Raw genomic sequence first — 23,450 nt, forward strand, 5'->3', positions numbered from 1 at the left:
TTTTAGATAACACTGGTCTTTTATGCTTTTCAACACAAAACTACGTGTGGGAGTTATGTAGTTGAATTAACACGATTTGTGCTCAGGTCTGTCAGATTGACTGAACTCCAATACAAAGCGTCTATACATAAACAGGGTCATTATTGTTTATTTAGATGCTCGCCACTCTACATGATTATTAAGCAACTTTGTTGTGTAATAAATGGGTCTTTGGGTTGTTCAGCTTTACCTTTTATGCATTTGACAATTGTAGCTCTGCAGGCTGTCAGTTTGTGTGGCGTGCTGGAGGCAGCATGGTGATTATGCAGACATCTGCTGTTTCTTTGTGGCCACAGTGTGAATTAAAACTGTTGGTGCCAGTCCAATACCAGAATTCAAAGTTTACATATAACATTTATTTCTTATGTAGTCTGTTGAGGCACTGTGGATTCCACTGCAGGCCTCCAGAGGCTCATCAGTTACAGCTTACAGCCATGTTAGCAGCTCCAATAGTTGTTGAGGTATTATAGTGTGGACCAAAGTGATGGGTCGACCAACAGACAGACATTTCCATCGAGCCATGCCACTAGCATGTCTTAAAATGGACTGTAAACAAAATCCAGACAAGGAAACAGATTTGTGCGAGTCTTAGACAGAAACCAGTGGTGGCATAGCAACTGTTACCCGAGCAACTGCCCTTGCCTGGCTTGGGCATTGTTAGATACTGTTTGTTGTTTCTGAGCTTTCGCATTCAGCATTTTGGTGTTGGACACGTGTCAGGTGAGTGACGAGTGTCACTCGTCCAAGTGTAATATTGATCCAAATCACTCCTCCAACAGTCTCAGAGGCCAAGTGCTGGTGTGTGCAAGAGGTGGAATTTGTCTGTCTATCTGTGTAAAGCTCTTACTAGCCGTTGCTGGCCACATTGCCAATCCCTCTATTAAGCTGTGTGTTCTAGCCAAACAGCCCAAAGACCTGGCGTATGGATTGAATGAACGACTTCCCACTGCTGAAAGAGGAGAAAGAGATACAGTTGTTTTGATGGAGAGACTGAATCACAGATTGGAAGTGTATTCCCTGGGATCCCAGGACCTCTGTGGAAGATCTGAATGTATTGCAGAGACCAAATGGCCAACCAAAGCTTTTATCTGATTCTGGTATTTACCCACACTGAGGTCACAATTCTCATATGCCATTTAACATCAGCCCTAGAATCATTGATGCTTAAGCTGCACGTGTTTCTGCAGGAGATATTTAGATACTGGTCCTCGACTGGCAGTCTGTACTTCACAGGCCTTGAGCAGCCATGCTGTTTTTGTACATTAGGGCTTCAAGATGTAGTCTCCAAGGTTGAAGGCACCAGACCGCATACACGTGACATGTACGTATTAGTGACAAATAGTTCAGTTATCCTCAGCAGCATAGTGGTTTTCATGTCAACATGGTAAGCCGGCTCACTGTCCTTTAAAATACAAGTTCAGGCTCAGTTTGCTGGACTGTTCTCCCTTCAGATGAGATGAGTGATATTAATCACTGTACTTATGATATTCTGCGTCACTCACTTAGTTATTAATTTTCTCTTCTGTGCTGCTTTCTTTATAGAGGTTTAGAGATAGAGGGCATATATGCCAGAAAATGTTATAAGTTAAAGTAGTAAGTGCTTATCCAAAATAAGATGAGACATTTCAAATTGGTTTGAAGTATAATGTTTGAGGTACACATGATCATTTCACGTCTTTGTGTTGACAAAGACCACACACCGTCTAAGATTGTTTCCCCTTTATTTAGTTTCTCTTTATCTCACTACTTCGACATATATTTAATGGTTCCAGCTTCTCAAATGTTGGAACGTGTTTGTTTTTTAATGGTCACAGTACACTAAATATCTTCAGGTTTTGTTCTGTTGGTCGAATAAAAGAACAATTTGGAGACATCACCTTGGGCTCTTCTTTGCATGTTTTATAGACCAAATGAGTAATCAATTATTCTAGATATAATCCTAATGAAATTATTCCTAATCAATTATGAAAGATTAGTTGTTAGTTGCAGCACTAGGTTGAGCAAGGAAAAGCAGTGTACTTTTCACTTTCCTTTTAATATTTTTTGATGTAGATGAGGCAGAGTAAGGCTTGGTGTTGGTATGCTGGTGAGAATTGCATAATTGCACAGAGAAAAGACATGTGGCCTGGTCTGTTTTAGTTGGTCTGTTATCACCAGTTGATAAATTGGTCATCAATATGTGCAATCTATTGCCTGAAATGTGCATCAACTACAGAATGCTGAATAAAGTAAATAAACAATGTTACACATAAAACCAGCAGACACATTTATAAAAAATGTTGTATATCAAAAATACAAATCCGAAACTATAGCACGTATGCATTAAACCAGAAGTAATGTAATAATAATAACAATACCTTAATTTGTAAAACACTTTTCAAAACAAGTTACAATGTGCTTTACAGTTAAGTAAACAGTTATTAAAATATGATGACAAATATGACAAGAAAAGATAAAGTCTTGTAAAGTGAGTTTTTAAAAGTGACTCAAAAGAAGACAATGTGTTAGCATCCCTGATCTCCACCGGCAGTTAATTCCTCAAGTGAGGCCCGGAGGAATGATCTGCCAGATGATCTCAGGTTGCATTCTGGCTCATATGTGGTCAGGAGGTCAGCTATGTATCTTGGAGCTAACCCCCTACGAGCCTTAAAAGTAATAATTTTTCAAAATATACTCTGATGAAATGAATGCAGAATGTAGGTTGTGTATAGTATAGTCTTGTCAATGCTTTGAATGTGTAATTACCTCTTGAGAGGAAAGAAAGAAGAAGTGAAAGAAATCTGAAATGAGGTCACTGCAGCTAAAACCTCCAGGCCAAAACATGCTTCTTCTCAACCTACAACAGCCTTGTCTTCTGTCAGAATTTGCCCCTCAAACTAAAACTCCTCCGGTACACTGACTTCTGGCTGCTCATGAATTGAATGAATGATTGTGAGGCAAAAATATAAACCCTTCTTTTTACAGACTGCAGCATCTTGCTTTGCAGTGCATTTTAATTAACCAGGCCAGATGGATTGTGTCCTGTATAGCTGGACTTTGAGTGCAGTGTATTGACTAAATTCTTTTCTCTGGCCTAATGGCAACGATTTGTGCCATAGAACCGACCCAACATTGTTTCAGCAGTGGGGTCTCTTTTGAAGTGACTTGTTTTCAAACTCACTGGAAGCTCTGCCTATATCTCAACTGTCTGACTGACCTTATGAGACCAAGTATGTTTTATATTAAGTGGAAGAAAGAGGTCACTTCACGCTCAGCTCCCATCTATAGCCGCCCATCGCCATGACCCCGCTAGTCTGCAGTCAGCCTGAGCACAACCCCCCCTCCTTCTGATCCTGCTCCAGCACTTAACAAGGATTTAATGTCGCCCAATCATCTGTCAGGCAAATCAGATCAGCTCTGTAATACACAGCAGCAGGACCCACGGATGAGGCCACAACCCGATACAGAAGTCCTGAAAAACAACAGCCGAAAAAAGCAGCATAATCCCACAATTACTGTAATAACTCTCCCTGCTCTCGGCCGCTCTTTCTCTCACAGACAAAGTGCTTTGGCAGATGAAAATCTGTTTACGAGTTGAGAGAGTATGTGATGTGATGTAGGGTCTCTCTGGACATTTGTGTCAGTTGCTAGATGGATCATTCACAAAATACCAACTGGTGGTTTCCAACCCATTAACAATATGCTGGTGCTGCTGGCAATGGATCTCAGGCTTACATGCTAAGCCTCTTCTCAAAGCTTTTATTCAGGAAATCCTGTTATCAGTTTTGAGCCACATCTTGTAACTTTCACTTTACGTTTGTCTGGCACTCCTTCATTCACTTTAGTGTTGTTGCTAATGAGAGAAAAACATGTCTGCGATTATGTGTTGGAAATGCTCCTGGAAGTTGTGGCTTGAATCACTTTTATTCTTTTAACCTTTCTTTTAAAAAGCGCATGTTAAAAGTGTTGAAATGATTCATCCAAGCGACGGATAGTGTTTAAGCAATTGAGAAAAACTGTAATGTGTTTTAGCTGTATGTCAAGATAGAGTTCAAGATTAAAGCAAATAGGATTTGGGAATAATTTATGCTTTCTTTATTGGCCAAAGTTGTAATCTAGCATGTCCTTAATCATCCGTGAGGTTAGACAGGTAGCAGCAGAGATTTGGATCAGTTACTCACGTTGGCACCTGCACACAACTCCATTTATAAAATTGAATTCTTAAGAGACATTCATTATTGAATAATTAAAATATAAACTAAATCAGCCTCTAATTTGGCCTCTAATTTGAGGAGATGGGAGATGCAGATTCTCGCTATCTTGTATTGACATTGAAATTAGGCTACAACTAAAGACTATTATTAATATCAAATAAACTGCAGGTTATTTTATGAATTCATTGTTTGGTCTATAAAATAATATGTCTCTAAAAATAACAAAAAATGCTCAAAGCCCAAGGCGATAGCATCAAATTGCTTGCAAGTTCGACCAAACCTAAAGATATTTCTGTTTACTGTCATATTAGACGAAGAAACGCAGCAGTGTTTTTTTTAATTAAGAAGCTCTAAGTGGGGAATGCGTGGCATTTTTCATTTTCTGTTGTTTGATGAATCAGTTAATTGTTCCACCTGAAAAACCTTTAAACACGGTATCTGCAGCCTCTTAATGTCCGATGCATCCCATGTGTATCCACTCAAACTGTTGTCTTTTTCTAGTTCAGTGATTCCGCACTTTCAAAAAAAAAACTTTTGACAGCCTCATGTTGTATTCTGTTTGAAATGTAAGGATGGAAAGATCAATGCTGGTGGCAAAACAAGCGTTTACAACATAAATTTTGAGTGCAGAAAAAAAAACCTTGCTGAGTTCACTGAGAGTTTATTTTGTCTGCACAGAAAGAAATGACATTAATATTGAATTTGAACGGAGCCTCTTTAAAAAGACCATAAGTCTAAAGTTAAAATGCCTTTGTATGCATATTTTTATATACAAATGCAGAGAAAATAAAATATTAAGAATCTTATACAAAGATTACTGTAGATGTTTTTTCCCTTTTCATTCCAGAGAACCACAGATACATGATGTCAAGGACTCTACTCTCGCTCCCTCAGCTTTAATACACTGTATTGACGATGGTCATGGAGTTTTTATTATCCATACAACTACACACAGCCTGCATGGACTTACAAGACATATTAATATAAACCACATCCAGAATGCAGTACATACATTTTTCGTTTTTAAATAATAATACATTTCTGGGGGGATTTGGCAACTTGAAGTAGAGGTATAAAATAGCATAAATTGGAAGTACTTATGTCAAGAACAAGTACCCCTTAATTGACTAACATTTGCTAACTGCGGCTAAATGACAAATATGGCATATTGCTAAACTAAACAGTAGTACAAGTGGAGAAGAGTCAGAGAACAATTAAGTTAGTTATACAGCTATATTTTTGCAGACATTAGCTAACATAAGCCACCAAAGTGGTCATACCAGACCAACTAAGGCTGAGGCAACAAAACCCCCGAGTGTATTGATTTGTTGGTTACACTTTACTTGAAGGTATCTACATAAGAGTGACATGACACTGTCATGAACGTGTCATAAACATTATAAACAAGTCATAAACGTTTATGACGTAACGCTTCTTTTACTAATGTCATTCGTTTTTGTCATGACAGGTTATGGTTAGAGTTAAGGTTATGGTTCATGTGTCATGTGTTCATGACAGTGTCATGACACTCTTATGTAGATACATTCAAGTAAAGTGTTACCGATTTGTTTCTTCTGAGGTCAACTTTTCATACCTAAGCAGAAAAAACAAAAAAAAAATATTTCTTTTCTCAAAAGTCCCGCTTTAATAAATGTAGGCTATTTAAAGTTACATTCCACCATTGGTCTCCAGTCCATGTCTCTCTGAATTATAAGTATAAGAGCAAGGCAAATGATCTCCCGAAAACCTCGTCTATATATTCTCTAAAGATATTTTGTTATATTATTTTGTATATCCCTGTTGCACAATGTAATACCCTTTTGCTGTAAATTTAAGCCGAGCCATAGCCCATCTCCTGACAAAACAGTAATAAATACCCATCACATCACAGTAAACGCTCATGTTCCACTTGTCTGCTTCCCCCCCCCCACCACCCGCCCCGCCTGCTCTTTATATAAACTGCAGGGAAACCCCATCGGAGCATTACAGACACACTCAGAGCAGAGGAGATTACTGACACAGACTGCAGCAGACACGAAGAAGACACCAACTGTACATGTCGCTCCGGGATTTACCAAGCAAATGCTTTTGCAATGCTCGAGTTAAACTTTAGTTCTAGTGCGGGATGCACTTCTTTTACAGAAATAGTTGAATCTGTTTATCAGCCTCAATGAGGGTGTAATAATTTACTGTTGAGTATAACTGCAGCAGAGCACATTTATTCTTACTTCACTGTCTTTTTCATAATTTTGGGACAGAGTTTATACTCCCTTTTGTCTAAGTGAATCTCTAAGAAACAAAGGGACATTTATGATGATGTGTATCTGAAGCGGATAAGAAGCTGTTGGAAGAAATCGACCCGTTTTACTTTCTTTTGAGGGGGTCTTTTTCTTTTACCTAAATCAAAGCACCACCTCGCAAAACTGTTTAATCCCACCACCATTGTCGGTTTATCCAGTTCATCCTCATTTTGTCGCCGGCACCATGCTGCCCAGTGTGCGCCGGCACAGCCTCCGCCTGCAGACCGAGCTCCACAGGTGGAGCATCTGCGACCCCGGCAGCCACCTGCTCAGAGACAGCCTCCTGTCCCGGGTCCCCGCCTGCATCTCCCGCTCCAAGTCCTGCACCAGCTCCGCCGGGGAGTTGGACGGGAGCCGCGGGAGCTGGTCGTCCTCAGACTCGGTCATCTCTACCGACTCTGCCTGGGAGCCGGCGGAACCCGGGAGCCCGTACCGGGTGGTGCTGTTGGGGGCCAGCGGGGTCGGCAAAACGGCCTTCGCCAACATCTTCGCCGGGGCAGCGGACAGCATGGACAGCGATGACTGCGAGCTGTGTGGAGGTGAGAAAAAGATGACAACTATATAGGCTATTGAAATGTATTCTAGGCTACTGTTATTACTAACAATCAGATGTCTTCTTTTTAATATATTTTAGACAAAAAAAAGCAAACCAAATCCCTAAATACATTACAAACTTTCTTATTATTATAATAACATAACGACAGAAATAATAAAATATGAAAAGGTCACTGTAATATCAGCATTGCACCATGCACTTGTTAATTTCCTATAATATAATACTGCATTTATTTTATTAGTAGGCCTATGATTATGTCCAACACATTGCTGTCAACAAAAGGACTAAAAGTCTATGATTGTACTAATGTAAAGTTTTCCTTGTGTGTATAATTTTAGATGAAATGTGTGAAAAGGAAATTGAAGTTGACGGAGAGCCTGCAACTCTAACTCTGCTTGACACATGGGATGCAGAGGTGAGATGAAAAACAGCTGCATTGACTTGTGTGAGTCAAAGGGGGGCACATTGTACATACCGAACTGTAAATCTGTTATCTAATTGTGTGCGTTTGTCTTTGCAGACTGACAATGAATGGGCTCAGGAGCACTGCATGCAGACAGGTGATGCATACCTGTTGCTGTACTCCGTAACTGACCGGGCCTCCTTCCTGCGAGCCTCAGAGCTCCGGATAACCCTGCGGCGCTTCCGTCCTGCCCAGCACACACCTATCATCCTGGTGGGGAACAAATGTGACCTGGTGCGACGCAGAGAGGTGTCAGTCAGCGGTGAGAAGACACAATCCCTGTCTGTTTATGAATTTTGAGGACTGTTCACTGACTTTTTCTTTTCTATATGTAAGTACTGATCATTGGCCTTTTTGTTTCAGAGGGTCGTGCCTGTGCTGCTGTGTTCGACTGCAAGTTTATCGAAACCTCAGCCGCCATGCAGCACAACATCTGGGAGGCTTTTCACGGCATGGTGCGACAGCTGCGACTACGCCGAGACTCCAAGGAAGCCAACAAGCGACGCAGGCACATAAACACACGCCGCGAGAGCCTAACTACGAAGGCCAAGCGTTTCCTCGACAAGGTGGTGGCAAAGAACAATCCCAGTGTGGCATTCTGGCTAAAATCTAAGTCCTGCCATGATCTCTCTGTGCTGTAGAAGCTTGTTTTAAACTCTAGACCGAACATTTAAGCAGGTGAACAAGTTACAGGCTGGAGAACAGAATATGTGGCCATGGGCTGAAGGGAAGTCTGCTTCTGAAGGGCTCAAAGTTGGTGTGTTCACACTGAGCCAGCATGGTGTACATGAGAGGTGTTTGCAACATTTCTGCACCACCATCCATATGTTACAGTCTAAACCAGACTGAGTGGACTGAGCTCAGCCTCTGTAATGGGCTGGACAATCAGCAAATGTAGTGACGCAACGACTCGTCGTGTCTGTGTAGCATAAACGTTGGAGATTAGAGATCAACTGATAGAACCTGAGAGAAGGATGTGATGTTTCTGTGTTTTGAACAAATACATTAATATTTTTCTGTCCTGTCTTCTCTCTTTCCTCTTCCTTTTGCTCTCATGCCAAATTGCCCAAATTTGTCATCTGTCAATTTGTCATTTTTTATCCAAATGCTAAGATAACCAGTTGTAAGCTATTGATGATTAAGTATGATGATTTGCATGATGATTGTTTAGTTGTTACTTTGAGTTTATTTATAATGTGTTTTTTTCACTCACTGTAAATAAATAACAGATAGATGCTGTACTGTATTTTGCTACTTGTATGTTTCAGTGTTGCTTATTGAAATAAAGTGACATCATCCAATTTTCTGGGAAAAAACTGTTGCTTTTGTCTGTCGTCTCAATGTTACTCATGAGATATTACAATGGGTGACTCAGCTCTGACACAAAAGAGACACTTAAGCAAACCACGACACAACTGAGCTGATAAAAGATGAGTCAGGTGGCATTAAAGCTGAACTTTCGGAAACTAAATTAGTTGTGTGTGTGTGTGTGTGTGTGTGTGTGTATGTGTATGTGTATGTGTGTGTGTGAGAGAGTGTGAGAGAGAGATGTGTGAGCACAGCGATTAGACTGCTCAGGGACTGATCAGAGATTTGAACACTATGCTCAGATCCCAAACTCAGTTTTGTTGCAAAAGCGGTTAAATATGTTGCCACGGTAACATTCAGAGGATCCCAGGAAGTGTGAGAGAGCATCAGGCAGATGGTGTTGGTGCACGTTGGCAAGACAAGGCAGAGCAGCATACATGGACCCATGCTTTACATAACACAGTCACCTCCATCTGAATTAATGGCTTCATCCGCTGAACCATCAACACGGCAGTCACACGTTCTGGATAAATAACGGTGCTGTGAAACAGTGACTCACTCACAGCCTGTTTTTCTACAGTTGCAGAGTCACACAAATCTCGGCCTTGTTTCCAAGCAGCTTTCTGCAGCTTGTAAAGCTCACTGCTTTCAGGATGGTAGCGTGTGCATCAGGATGTTTGGAACATAATCTATGTGCGGTTAGGTCATGAAGATAAAGGATAACACTCAATGAAAACAAAGGTGTTTTTTAAAGCATTCCTGTTGCATTCATTCATACACTTTTTTTTAGATGTGTTAAAAGGTTTAGAGAGAGCCAAAGCTGGAGTCACACCTACTATTTAACAGTTTTATAGTACGTGCCTTGACCTGCTGAATCACGCCAAAATGACCCCATAGGTTTGCAGTCTTATAATGCAATGGATTGTCAGTGTAATCTGTTAGTCCTATTGTCTACACACACACAGAGCTCCTTATCAGGCACTGCTACTAATGGAAAATCTGACAGGAAACAGTGCAGAGGTGCACAGGTCAAAGTCTGACGGGAACTAAGAAACTAACGCTGAATAAAACATTTCTAAAGACATTTCCCTCATATCTGTTTTCTCAAAACTAACCCTAACCCTAACTTTTTGTTCACAACTCACACACCTGCAGCCCATTGCACCAAAGTACTTGACTAATGTGACATTCCTTCAACCCGTTTGTTTTTTGCAACTAAGACCTACCTACAGGATTCAATCTATTAGCATTTGAGGATTTATGTAAATTCAGTGGCTAATATTATGTGATAATGGATTTGTCTTTTACAGTACTGTGCATATCCATGTTCTGTTCTTCCTGTCTCATTTTCTCTTGTCAGCTACTCCCCCATTGGCTAACTCCACATCAGGGCAGGGTGATTAGACAATCATTAGATCCAATAAAACATAGCTGGTTAACAGTTTGTTAACGTTTGACTAGACATATGGGGCTGCTCAGATCCCTCTGAGGTCTAGGGAGTGACTCGCTCGATCTCTCCGGCAAGGTAAGTCTCCTCACTCTCCTGTCTCCCAGATTTGGAAATGTTGAGTATTTGGAGTAGATTTTGGTGTGTAAATTGGAAACAAACTAGGCTGCCTCTCCTTTGGTTTTCACAGGCTGTTTGGTGTGTTGGATTCTTTCAGTTTGTTGCAGAAGTGCTCTGATCTTCACTTGACTTTGGCAGGGCCTTAGCGTCAGGTGTTGGCATATCTGACAACCGACCTCTCCTTCTTCGCGACTTCCTGGGTTGTTGCCAGTGCCTGCTGGCTTTGGGCAGATATTACATGTATGGGACACTAGATTTGGTGTCATAACAGCTGAAATGTAGACTGTCAAAGGTCATTGAGTCGTTGCGCTTAAAGGAGAAAGAAAGGGCCTGCAACACCCGAATCATTGGGTCATACAACTTTGCCACTTTGTCCATCGATCAATTGTTTGACAAATAGGCCTACAGTTAATAATTCAATTTACAGAATATTTTCGCCACTGGAAGTCAAGTTAAATCAAAATGGATATCTGTAAATTGGTAATGCCAGCAATGGCTTGTTAGTTAAAATGTCAGCAGAGGTAGTGGTCAACTTGGAGACAGAAATATTCATTAAAGTGAATTAATTCAAACGAAAGTAAATTAGTTTTGTGTTAATAAGGAATGTTCCAGGGCGCTGACATTAAAAGTGTGTTATGCTACAAAAAGGTCATGAGCCACGACTCAATGTCACCTTCACCTTTCTGTGCTGGCTGACTTCACCCTTCTCTCTCGCCTGCAATTTACAAGTTCACAAATCGCAAACGTGGCCATGTATCAATATATTACTGATATATCTGTTAAGCATGTTATGTTACTCAAGTTTTTTTTCCTGTCATATCCAAAGCAGTGTCAGTTTAATGTTAACTCATCTGAATATAACACTTTATAACGTCTTTGAGACGCGCTGAAGATACTGTTACTGAGCAGAGTCAAAGTGTATGACACATGGAATTATCTTCCGTAAGTAACTTTTGGATGTCAGACAGAGACAGTAAATGTGTTCGTTAGTTATCGTTCTTTTTAAACAAAAAACCAAACCCACAAATACTAACACACAATGAAGGCTGTTATGTTGTGTTTTAAACTCTGAGGCCGCTGTAAAGTCACTAGTGTTAAACACTCCACATTGACCTTTAGGTACCTGCGTCACATTGACACCCAGTGCCAAAAAAAAATCACTCAAGTCTGGCATTGCATGTAAGCCCTGACTTTCAGTTTCTCCTGTGCACTGAGGTAGTTGGTTCACCTGGTTGTGAAGGGGGAGCCACACATGGAGATAGCATGTGACATGTGTAGATACCCAAGGACAGAGGAAGGATTTTCTTTGTATTTATGAATCAAAAACTCATTGTGCTAAATAGAAAAAATAATGTACTGAGCCACAATGGGGTTAATCGTTTCTAGACGGACTCATTAACTATTGTCGACATCATTTTCCATTATTTCTACAAGCATGAGATGTGAATTTAACAGAATCAGAATCAGAAAGGGATGTATTGCCAAGTAACACTTACAAGGAATTTGCCTTGGTTGTAGTTGCATACATAAACATATTAAACATTATTATGAAATAAGAAAACAATATATACAGAAACAAATATGTACATATAACTGTTAAACATTAAGAAAGAAAAAGATGGCTGTATGGATTCATGCAGGATGTGCAAACATGTTGAGGGACAGCACAGCCAGTGGAGCACAGTGAATATAATGCTTTTTAAAATTGAAATGTGTAATTTAAATCCTCCTCTCATGTCACGCCTCCCCAACCTCCTGCTTTCTCCTTCACCTTTTTTTTTCTATCTCCTATCCTCCATATCTCCTCCTCCTCCTCCTTTCCCAGACTGTGATCATGACACCCATAATGCATCTGTTGTTGCTCCCACTCCTGTTCAGCATAGTGAGTACATAACACTGCCAACTGTTTCTTCTGTCCTTCAATACATATTTATAGTAAATGCACTAATACTTGAACTTGTTACAAGGATGCTTAGATTTATTCATGAACAATTTATGGGACAGTTTTGGTGCGTAGACAATGCATGCATGCAGACTTTTATGGTATTTGAAGCATACTGTGGAAAGAAAATATTAATAACAAAGTGAAAAAAATATGTACAAGAAAGATTTTGGTAACTTATTTAAAACACATAAAAGAAGTGCAAATTGTTTCTAAATTGAGCGTAAGTCCTTTGTCTGTAGACTTTGCTCTCCTGTTCTGCAGTGGGATAAAATAGTTCCCCCACTTTACATGTCATTTTGGTTCAATAAATAACTGGGCTGTAAAAACCCGCCCTCAATGCCTCACTACATTCAGCTACAGTATGGAGCTGAAGCGAAAAGGGCAAATGTAGGCGTGTGTGTCCGAAGTTCAGTTTGACCTTAGCATGTACTATATTCAATGACCTTTGACCTCTGTTGCTGTGCTCTGATAGGCTGGTGCGAAGGATCTGGAGGAAAAGAAGGGCCCGTTTGAGAACACGGTGCTGAATGTGCCAGAGGGGACTCCAGTGCCATATCCAATCTATCAGGTATTGTACACATGCCAGCAGTGGTGAAAAGTAACTAAGTCCATTTGGTCAAGTACTGTACTTAAGTACACTTTTGAGGTACTTGTATTATTTCCATTTATGCAGCTTTATACTTTGCTCCACTACATTTCAGAGGGAAATATTGTACCTTTTATTCCACTACATTCATCTGACAGCTACTTACTCTTCAGATTAAGATTTTACATTAAAACATCTGATAAGCTTTCAAAATGCAAAACCAAACCCCTTAACTAAATCCACTTGAGGTCACAGGTTTCAGATTTTTTTGAGTTGTTAGCAGTGATTTTTCCCTCTAAACCACCCCTCAGATTTATTTTATGATCCTTTAGAAGGGGCAGACCCCTAGGTTGACAAACACTGAACAAGTTTCTTTTTTTCCTTTTGTCTGTGATCAAATGAAGAGTCAAAAGGCTACACATTAATCTGTCTTTTCATTTTTCTCCCTTCCTCCCCATCTTTCACTCCATAGTTTCAGGTGACCCATCCAGCTGTTAGTGATTTCAGGCTGAGTGGAGAAGGTAAGGAAGACATTAGGATTTCAAACGACGGGTGGCTATACCTGGAGAAGCCTCTGGACTGGTCTCAAGATGATCATTACATTATCATGGTAACGTGGTCCTTATAAACACACAGAAAATCATACTTTTGTATTGTGGTAGCAATAAAACATGTATTTACATACTTGTGTTTGTGTGTGTGGCTATATCCAGGTGGAGGCGCTGGCAGGTGATGAAGTTGTGGATGGCCCAGTTTATGTGACCATAAATGTGTTGGACATCAACAACAATGCTCCGTACTTCAACCAGAGCACCTACACAGCTGTGGTCAGAGAAAACAATGCCGCAGGTGTGTATTATAAGTACTCAAATAAGAGGAGAGGGAACTGTTACAACTAACAGTGGCATAGATAAAAATGTATACAGTGGCCATAGAACAGTTAGTATGGATGTACAGGTTGTTCACACTTAAAGCTGTAAGTATTGAGAACATACAACCACACATTTGGGGTGGTAGTAGCTCAGTCTGGAGGGAGTTGGGTTGGGAACTGGAGGGTTGCTAGTTGAAGTCCCAATACAGACCAAAGTATGGTGGTGGACTGGTAGCTGGAGAGGTGCCAGTTCACCTCTGGGGCACTGCCAAGGTGCTCTTGAGCAAGGCACTGAACCCCCAATTGCTTGGGGCGCCTATCCATTGACAGCTGCAGCTCCCTCACTCTGACATCTCTCCATTAGTGCATGTATAGGTACTGAGCATGTGTGTGCATTTCAGGCCTGTGTGTAATGTGTATTCTAACAATGCAACAACAATGGAACCTTTTGTACTTTGAAGTGAATGTGATTGCCTTTCTGTAGATCAGTGGAATTGTGTGACACCACTTGCAGGACTGTGTATCGCGTCCTCTGCATGCACGTGCATCCAAAAAGCATTGAGTTTCAAAGCTACACCGTCAGAAAACAACAAGAAAACATGGACAGAGTGAAAAGAAAACATGGTTCTTGGATTAAGCTCTTCAGCCCTGCTGGTGGATCGATCATTACAAACTAAAACTCTGTAGCCAAACTTTGTTCAAACCCACATTTTTTTATTTCAAATTCTAGCAAAGATAATAGAAAATGTTTCCAAAAAGTATGTCAGGGAAATGTGTATGAGCTTATTCATTAGACATCTAAAATATTTCCATTTGAAGTGATAGAAAACGAGTATTGGGCATACTTTTTTTTTTTTTTACTTTTAACTTATTTTACTTTTAACTCTAATATTAGTACTTGTGTTTTGATATTTGTTTCTTTGCACTATTCTTTGTTCAATATGGTTTCGTTTGTGTACTACTGCTGCGACATGTGAATTTTCCTCTGGGGATAAACAAAATATCTACCTAGATTTAAAGGAGGTATAAGGTTGCTATTTTGAAGTGGGCTCTCGTGTATTGGATGTAGGTGATTTCTAGGATGCATCAACAGACAAAATGTTCCTCATTACAGCTGTATTACTATGCAATGATAAGCTAACTTTGACAAAGAGATAAAGGTGACTTAATGTTCAATGTGATGAACAGCTCAACCAAGTCTGCAGTCTTTGCAGAATGATTTTCATACGGTACTAAAATGAAGGGGAAACAATGGCGGTCTCCTAAAAACCCACAAACTGGTGTGCTTTTGAATGTGTTTGGCGGTAAAATAGTACAACCAATGTGTAGTTCATAGGCTGTAGCAACTCTAAAAGCACCATTTTAGTTCTTTAAAGCTACCCTCTAAAGAATTCCTGCCATGCATATTGGTTAAGCAATATTTCTATATGTTTACTGACATCCAGTCATTATAGTTCTGTTTTGTAATACTCGGACTATCATCTCCCTGTGGTAAGACTTTAACATCACTTTTGTCTGTTATTTCAGGTATCCCATTTACCCGTGTGTTTGCGTTGGATCAAGACGACCCACAGACTCCCAACGCTCATCTGAGCTACAGCCTGGTCAGCCAGATCCCCAACAATCACCACATCCTCCTGTTCCAGATCGATCCTAACACGGGAGAGATCTCCACCACAGAAGCAGGTAATAACACAAATTAACTAGGTGCATCGTCCGTGGGAAAGTTTGTAATCTGTATAGGCCTATCTCTGCCCGTAATCTGGCAGTATAGTGTCACTGTAAATCCAGATTACACAGCTCATCTTGTGTGTTCAAGAGTAACACTGATTGGAGGCAGATTACCTAAATGTGTCGCATGATGTTGATCATTGACTACTTTGAGTGTGTGTGAGCATGAAAATGAGTCTGTTTTTGAAGTTGCCTGTTTACATCTGTGAACTGTTTGGCATCGTACTGAACAATATTTGGTGTGTGTTCTGTAACAGGGGAAAGGATGCTCAAAGCCAGACAAGGCATCCAGTATGGCAGAGGAGAGGATCGGAGCATTGATGCTCTGAGGACAAAGTTTAACGACTACTGTCCAGTGCAGAATATCCCCTATGAAGAAAATCCCTTCTTCACCTGTGTGGAGAGAGCAGGTTTGTATCCAGCAGAATAAGACAAATTTCATCATAATAAAATTAGGAAATCTTATAAAAAAGTTGAGAACCACTAAACTGCATACACATACTTTTGTTTATTTTGACTTATCTTAAAAGTGATGAGTGATCCCGACCGAGGGATTTGTGGTGTGTAAAAGCTAGAGGGTTTGAGAGTGACGGGTGGTGTCAATGTAGATGAACACAGACTGTAATGAAGAAACGCCTCTCAGCGATTAGTGCTGGTGGTGTGATTTATTGGGTGTTGAGTTGATGAGTTCAGCCAGGGAGAGTGGTTAAGCCATCACCGATGTGACTTAGCTTTCCAAAATTAGAGATCTACTGAAATGTTTTTGTGATGTTCAACCCTTCAAAATGTTCTTTTCGTTCCCTATACAATGGCTCTAATTGCAACTTTTGTCTTCCTCTGTGGTGTCAGAAATAAGGAGGAGGAATGTGGACCCCCTGGAGGACCCAGACTACACCCTGTCTGTGCGCGTGCAGGACCTGGGAGGAGCGTTGGAGACCTCGCTGAGTGGAAACGCCATAGTGCACATTGTTGTGCAGCAAAACCTGTGGGTCAATCCTGGACCTATAACTGTTAAAGAGCACTTAAAGGAAACGTACCCATTAGTCATTGCAAAGGTGTGGTGGGATGCCAAATGCAGACCTGTTAAAGTACACTCACTATACCTACTCTGTATCCAGTTACTAACCTTCCCACTCTGGCCTCTTCCCTCCCTTTTTGGATTTAGGTCCAGTCTAATGAGCCTAACGCCATCTACAAGTTAGTGCAGAAAGAGCGAGAGCTGAAATTCCCCTTCCAGATCACAGAAGATGGAGAAATACATCTGACAGATGAGCTGGACAGGGAAGACAAGGACATGGTATACAATACATGCTTAGTTTGCTCAATAAATCTCTTTTATCCTACATAAAAATGACAATGTACTTCTTAGGGATTATTCTTGAACTTGTGTTCTGTTTCAGTACATCCTGGTGGTGTTCGCAGTGGATAGCAATGACAAACAGCTGGATCCACCCATGGAGATTCAAGTCTTGGTGCAGGATCTAAATGACAATGCACCAGTGTGTGAAAATAAGGAGAGTGTGTTTGAGGTGCAGGAGGACGAGCCAGTAGGTAAGATGTGTGTGTGTGTGTGTGTGTGTGTGTGTGTGTGTGTGTGTGTGTGTGTGTGTGTGTGTGTGTGTGTGTGTGTGTGTGTGTGTGTCTGTGTGTCTGTGTGTGTCTGTGTCTCTGTGTGTGTGTGTGTGTGTGTGTGTGTGTCTGTCTGTCTGTCTGTGTGTGTGATTGTAACAATAACACATTCATCCTGTAGAGTGTGGCGTTCATACTGTATGCTTGAAGGTTAGGATGCTGCCTCAATCAGCCAAAGTATTTCTTAAACTACTATTCTCTTTCTTTGAATTTTATCTCACCATTGCTTCTTCTGTTTTCTGTGTTTCTGAGTCCATATTTATTAAACGTCTAAGATTTACACTTAAGATTAAGAAATGAAAAGTTCTTCAAGGAGTGTGAAGGGTAAGACACATTTGCCATAGTGTGGGAGAAGTACTCAGATCCTTTACTCTTTAGACTCATATGTTATACTATTGTTGCATAAATATATAAAATACATCAACGTGTAAGCATCACATAAATGTGGCAGCTGGTAACCTGCTGGTAACTGAGTGGTGATGCCGCAGTGGATATGACACATGCCTTTGGTGTGGGAGATCTGGGTTCAATTCCCACTGTGATACATCAACCAATGTGTCCCTGAGCAAGACACTTTACCCCTAGTTGCTCTCTGCCATATATAGCAATTGTAAGTCGCTTTGGGTAAAAGTGTCAGCTAAAAGACATGTAATGTAATGTAACGCTGGGGCTATTTGTAACTACTTAATATACTGCAGGGTAGCTTAGTCGATAATAATACATTATAATTTATTAGGTGATTATATTTAGTATTTATATATTGTATCTGTAAAGTAAATAGTAACTAAATGTGTCAGATGAATTAAGTGGAGTGAAAAGTACAATATTTCCTCTGAAATGTAGAGGAGTAGAAAATAAATTAGTCAAGTAAAGTAAAAAGTACCTCAAAATAATTTCACTCTAGTACAGTAAATTTACTTTCCACTACTGCAAGTGACTTCTACTTAAAGTGAAGTGTAAGAGAAACCTTCTTTAGGGACAGCTCTCCTGTGGTCACATTATTAAACACTTGTATAGTTAAGTCATAGGAAATTGGCTGAAATTGAAACAAAAAACAAACTCAACTGCTGCAACAAATAAATTCTGCTGCCCTTATACATCAGAGAAAGTATATGATTCAGAGAATTTAGTGCGGACAATGACGGATGCATGGAAAAGTTATTGCAAACAAAATCAAAATCCAGCTTTATTCTTGTTGTTTGATAAATGCAAAAGAAAGTTCCTATCAAATCCAGGCAAATAATAGGCTAAAAATATCTTATTCTGAATTATACATATTGCTATTATTGTTATTTTGCACAATCATTTTGGAATGTGTCTCAAAATGTGTGTAATCACCTCTCATTCTGCCCTGCAGTCATCTACAGTAGGATCACTCTTACTGTAACAGCCACCTTCAATTCAAGAACATTTTTATTCTTACTCTTATAATACTTGTGGTTCCAGGTAGCCTGATTGGACAGCTGTTGGCCCATGATGACGATCAAGCCGGGACACTGAACGCTCAGCTGACTTTCACCATTGTGTCCCAAAATCCACCCACCACACCCAACTCCTTCTCCATTGACGCTGCTTCTGGAAGAATCCAGGCATTACGCTTGCTGCAGCGCAAAGACCAGCAGGTGTTTAATCTCAATGTCAGAGTCAGCGACCCAGGTAACACACACACTGTATGATGCAACACACCTGTAAATAGAGGTGAGTGCGTTTTAACAAGTACTTTTTGTGTCACAGTGTTCAGCACAGAATGTAAGGTCGTTGTCAAGATCATTGACGTCAACAACGAGATGCCTCTGTTTGAGAAGAACGATGTAAGTGTGTGAACCACTTCCTGTCTCTTACATTTCTCTTGCTGTTTGGCTGATTTCCTTCATGTTTCTGTGTGCAGTATGGCAGTCACACTCTGGCAGAGGACACTTCTGTTGGATACACAGTGCTGACCATCAGCGCAACAGACGCTGATGACCCAGATAGCGGCAGCTCCTTTATCGAGTTCCACATCACTGCTGGTGACGATGATCACATTTTTGTTGTGGAAACCGACGGCAAAGGCGTTGGCCATCTGGTCATAGCTAAGGTACGATATCTCCATTCTCTACATCTCCCACACAAACACACACACACACACACACACACACACACACACACACACAGATGATTTCATACAACTCATTGACTTTGATCTGTTTGAATTGTTCACTGAAACATTCAAGGTCCCTTTTACCATAAAAAGTTTACTATTAACCTCTCATGGTGTATGTTTTGTCTTTATGTGATATACTTTTATATAGGGTTTCAACTAATGATTATTTTCATTGTTTATTATTTCATTGATTTCTTTTTATTAATAAATGTATGAATTAGTCTATAACATTTCAGAAAATATTGTAAATTTGCCTTCAGTCCAAGGTGTCGTCTTTAAAAATGTCTTGTTTTGTCTAACAAACAGTCCAAAACCCAAAGATTTAAAATATATAATGACATAAAACAGAGAAAAGCTGCAAATCCTTACGTTGGAGAAGTAAATGTTTGGCATTTTTGCTTTATAAATGACTTAAACAATCGATTATCAAAATAGTTGGCAATATCACACAAACATTGGAAATCAAACATTATACACAGTATTATTTCAAAGATTTCTTATGAAAATCGTCCTGACAGCTGCTGTTCACAAGAGTTTAAGCTAATTCTATAGCTGCTGGATCTGACTTCTTACTACTTGTGTTATGAAATAAGAAGATAATGTGACTTTGAATGTACATTTAAAATGCCTTAGATAAGCAGAGAGCAGAGAAGATATTACAGCTCCAAGAAATGTGACAGAGTCACAACTCTGTTGTGACCTTCAACATACTCTTTTCCTCCTTTGTTCCTGCTTTTCCTAACCAGCCTGCTTGTCCCCTAACAGCCTCTGGACTTTGAGTCCTCTCCCACCTACAAGCTCCAGATTGATGCTCGTAACCCAGAGCCGCTGATGAAGGGTCTGGAGTACGGCAGCGAATCCACAGCCTTTGTTTCTGTGTCTCTCACTGACATAGACGAGGCTCCAGAGTTCAGTCTGGACATACTGGATGTGACTGTGCCTGAAAACACCACCAAAGGATCAGTGCTGCTCACTGTGGAGGCAAAGGATCCAGAGGGCAAAGAGATCAGGTAAATACACACAGAAATAACATGACACAGGCAGTAGTAACTACCAAAACAGCTCCGAGCTATATACCCAAATACAGACTTCAAAATATCCTCTTAGAAACCTAAGGTTAGACAACACTGACACTATGTCCATGTCCTTCTGCAGTTTATTAGCTTAAACAAGATGTGCTGGATGATGAAAGACTGAACACAAACACACGCACATGCACATCTTTCATAGCTTAATACTTTTCAGATTACATCAGCACTGGCTATGTTTTTAAACGGTACTGCTACTGTTAGGACTATCACATGTACCCAAGCCACTCCCCCATTTCAGAGCCTGGTGTATCGTGGATGATTTCTAATATCTGCCCGCTGTGTGTGTGTGTGTGTGTGTGTGCGTGTGTGTGTGTTTGTGTCTGGATGCTATTGTGTGTTGTGCAGTTTTAAACTGGACGGTGACACTCGGGGCTGGCTGGTGATCGATGCTGCCACTGGAGAGATTAAGACCAAAGACAAGCTGGACAGAGAAACCCTAGAGACTTTTGAAGTCACTGTCACTGCATTTGAGAAAGGTGAGATATGAGACTCATATCACAGCTTATTAGTGTTTTTGTGTTGTTTATCAGTCGTTACAAAGGCCACAACATTTTTCAAATTAATTCTAGCTCACAGTACTTTTGTTTTGTCCTGTTTAATTACATTTTAATTAAACAATCCTAACAGATACACTAAGAACGTTTCTGTCTACTAGCTTTAAATTATATAGTTTTTATTTGTTTATGTTGTGGAAACTGTATTCATGACTTTCGACCTTTTGAAACATGCCATTGTCGGCCGTTACACAACAATGAAGTAATGTTGAATCAGGAAATCTTCTTCATACTTTCGGATTTCCCTCTTAAGAGAACCCTGAAAAGTCTTCTGAGCGTGTTTTGTCTGTGAGGCTGCTGGATGTGAACGACAACTTCCCTAAATTGATGGAGACCCAGGCCTTCATCTGTGCGAAGAAACCCGAACCTATCATCATCAAGGCCCAAGACACAGACAGTGCCCCCTTCTCTGAGCCCTTTACCTTCAGCTTCATTTTCGCCCACGGCAAGAAATCTCCCAACTGGGACCTGAAAAGTATTGACGGTACGCTGACATACTGTACTACTGAAGTGATGTATCAGAAGATGGTGTAAAACTGAGTTGTGCTTTCAGATTACTGCATTTTTCTTGTTGCCTTTTGTATGTCATGCAGGTACAACAGCTAAACTGACCCTGAAGAAACAACCAACTGAAGATAAAACCTTCACTCTCCCCATTAACATTAGAGACAATGCAGGCATGGGAATCACACAGTCGTTTGAGGGTGAGTTAATTCTCTAAATTAATCTTAAAGGGTAAATCTGGCGACCAATACCTACATTGTTCCTTCATTACCATGAACACAGGCACTGTCATTTGTTTTCAGTCAATCCCACATTCATCTAGCCTGGCATCACTAGACTAATTCGCAAATGGGTATTAGTCTGGAACTGACTAAAAGGCCTCTGCAACCAACAACCTACAACCAATCAGAGCAACGAAACGACATAGCTCTGAGCGACACATGCAAGGTTGAAGCAGAAAAAAAATGGCGGCCGGGTCACAAACTTTCTCAAATTACAGCTAAACAGCACACTAAAATATATTTCTGAAAATGGTTCCCAACAAATGTATGATTTTCTCCACTACAGTGCCCAGCTGTTTTAGGAAATTACTGAACCTTTTTTAAGCTTTTTTTTAAACATACAATGTTATTTTGTGACCAATTTTTGAAAGAATTATATCTTCAGTAAAAACAAATGTGCTTACAGCTTAGTCAGAAGGGATATCAGTAGGTATTTAAAGACTGCATTTTCATTTTATTTATATTTTTTAGCAGGAAAAGACAGGTTACACAATTTCAAGGGCTGAGATAAGAGATGGATGTTGATGAACTAACACATTGTTGGTTTGTGTCTTTTAATGGGATTTCTATACAGAGATTAACCTCAGTCGCAAACGTTAAAGTCAAACTAATAATTAATACTTTACACTTTTTATTGATGCCCAGTGGGGAAATTACAACTAACTATGGTACTTTACTGCACATCATGTATCTTATAAAAGTTGAATGTGTGTTGCTCTCTAATCTCTATACCAGTGAGAGTATGTAACTGCACAGAGCTGGGCTACTGCTACTTCGCACCAGCTGAACGTGCCTTCAGGTGGGGGACGGGACCCACCATTGGGATCCTGGTTGGCATTGTGGGATTCTGCGGTAAGACAAACTCTCAAATAAAAGTCTTACACATGAACTGGCAGCCATCATACTGTACAGTCGGTTGTTATTATCTAGTTTTGTGTCTGTGGTTTGAGTCCATTTTTGTTCCCAGCTGTAATTGACTTTTTTTTTGGTCTTGTTGCAGTTATTATCTTCATTATAGTGATCAAACGTGCAAATAAAGGGGGCAAGAAGACGACTGAAGAACAAGAGACGAACGCCTTGATGTAGAGACTGCACACACACACACACACACACACACACACACACACACACACACACACACACACACACACACACACACATACATATATTCATAAGATTTATTTTATTTTATTTACAAGAGAGAGTTGATTAATAAGTGCTGTGCATACTTAATTACTGTCAGGTGGCCCCGTGCTAATCATGCATTCATAAAGCTTGTTAACATTTTTATTTGAATTTCACTCCCAGACTCAGTTTAATCATCTCACATAATTCAATTAGTTTTTTGCGCCCAGAGCCTTTGTGTCATAATTCTCTTCTGCTTGAATGTTGTGTTACAGCTAGAAATATCTTTAATGTTAAGAAACATCTTAAACCACAGAATGTCATTGTGTAATGAACAAAAACAACTGTGTTTTGTAATGAGCAGTCACTGCTCTGTGTCCCAATAAACAAAGAAACTGGGAACCAGTCTGGTTTTTATCTCATTGTGTGTGTTTGCGTGCCTGTGTGGGTGCGTGTGCAGTACATGTCAGAGCGGACACGTGTTGCAGCAGGTGATCAGAGACATAAGCATCCACACCTCAGCTTGACACAAACAACTTCCTATACGCTCTCTGACTAACATTT

The 23,450-nt window shown here is 40.2% G+C and overlaps 2 protein-coding genes across 3 annotated transcripts; both read left to right on the top strand.

The window, feature by feature from the left end:
* Positions 1 to 6,167: 6,167 nt before the first annotated feature.
* gem (GTP binding protein overexpressed in skeletal muscle) lies at positions 6,168 to 8,852 on the top strand. Of its 2 annotated transcripts, XM_036006657.1 has the most exons (5): positions 6,168 to 6,423; positions 6,493 to 7,071; positions 7,427 to 7,503; positions 7,609 to 7,813; positions 7,915 to 8,852. In XM_036006657.1, exons 2-5 carry the CDS (start codon positions 6,717 to 6,719, stop codon positions 8,190 to 8,192), a joined length of 915 nt encoding a protein of 304 aa, XP_035862550.1. In that variant the 5' UTR covers positions 6,168 to 6,423; positions 6,493 to 6,716; the 3' UTR covers positions 8,193 to 8,852. The 2 variants fall into 2 exon arrangements, with proteins under 2 accessions (XP_035862550.1, XP_031155037.1); XM_031299177.2 differs by having other exon boundaries at positions 6,168 to 7,071.
* Positions 8,853 to 10,170: 1,318 nt separating this feature from the next.
* On the top strand, positions 10,171 to 23,291 carry cdh17 (cadherin 17, LI cadherin (liver-intestine)). Its single transcript, XM_031299176.2, has 19 exons — positions 10,171 to 10,384; positions 12,252 to 12,308; positions 12,844 to 12,939; positions 13,430 to 13,567; positions 13,671 to 13,806; positions 15,356 to 15,514; positions 15,817 to 15,969; positions 16,409 to 16,614; positions 16,725 to 16,856; positions 16,960 to 17,110; positions 18,635 to 18,844; positions 18,923 to 18,999; positions 19,077 to 19,265; positions 20,097 to 20,341; positions 20,768 to 20,898; positions 21,230 to 21,460; positions 21,570 to 21,680; positions 22,497 to 22,613; positions 22,762 to 23,291. The coding sequence occupies exons 2-19, from the start codon at positions 12,261 to 12,263 to the stop codon at positions 22,845 to 22,847; spliced, it is 2,616 nt and encodes an 871-aa protein (XP_031155036.1). The 5' UTR covers positions 10,171 to 10,384; positions 12,252 to 12,260; the 3' UTR covers positions 22,848 to 23,291.
* The last annotated feature ends 159 nt before the right edge of the window (positions 23,292 to 23,450 follow it).

The sequence above is a fragment of the Sander lucioperca genome, chromosome 10, assembly GCF_008315115.2.
Source record: "Sander lucioperca isolate FBNREF2018 chromosome 10, SLUC_FBN_1.2, whole genome shotgun sequence".
NCBI lineage: Eukaryota > Metazoa > Chordata > Actinopteri > Perciformes > Percidae > Sander > Sander lucioperca.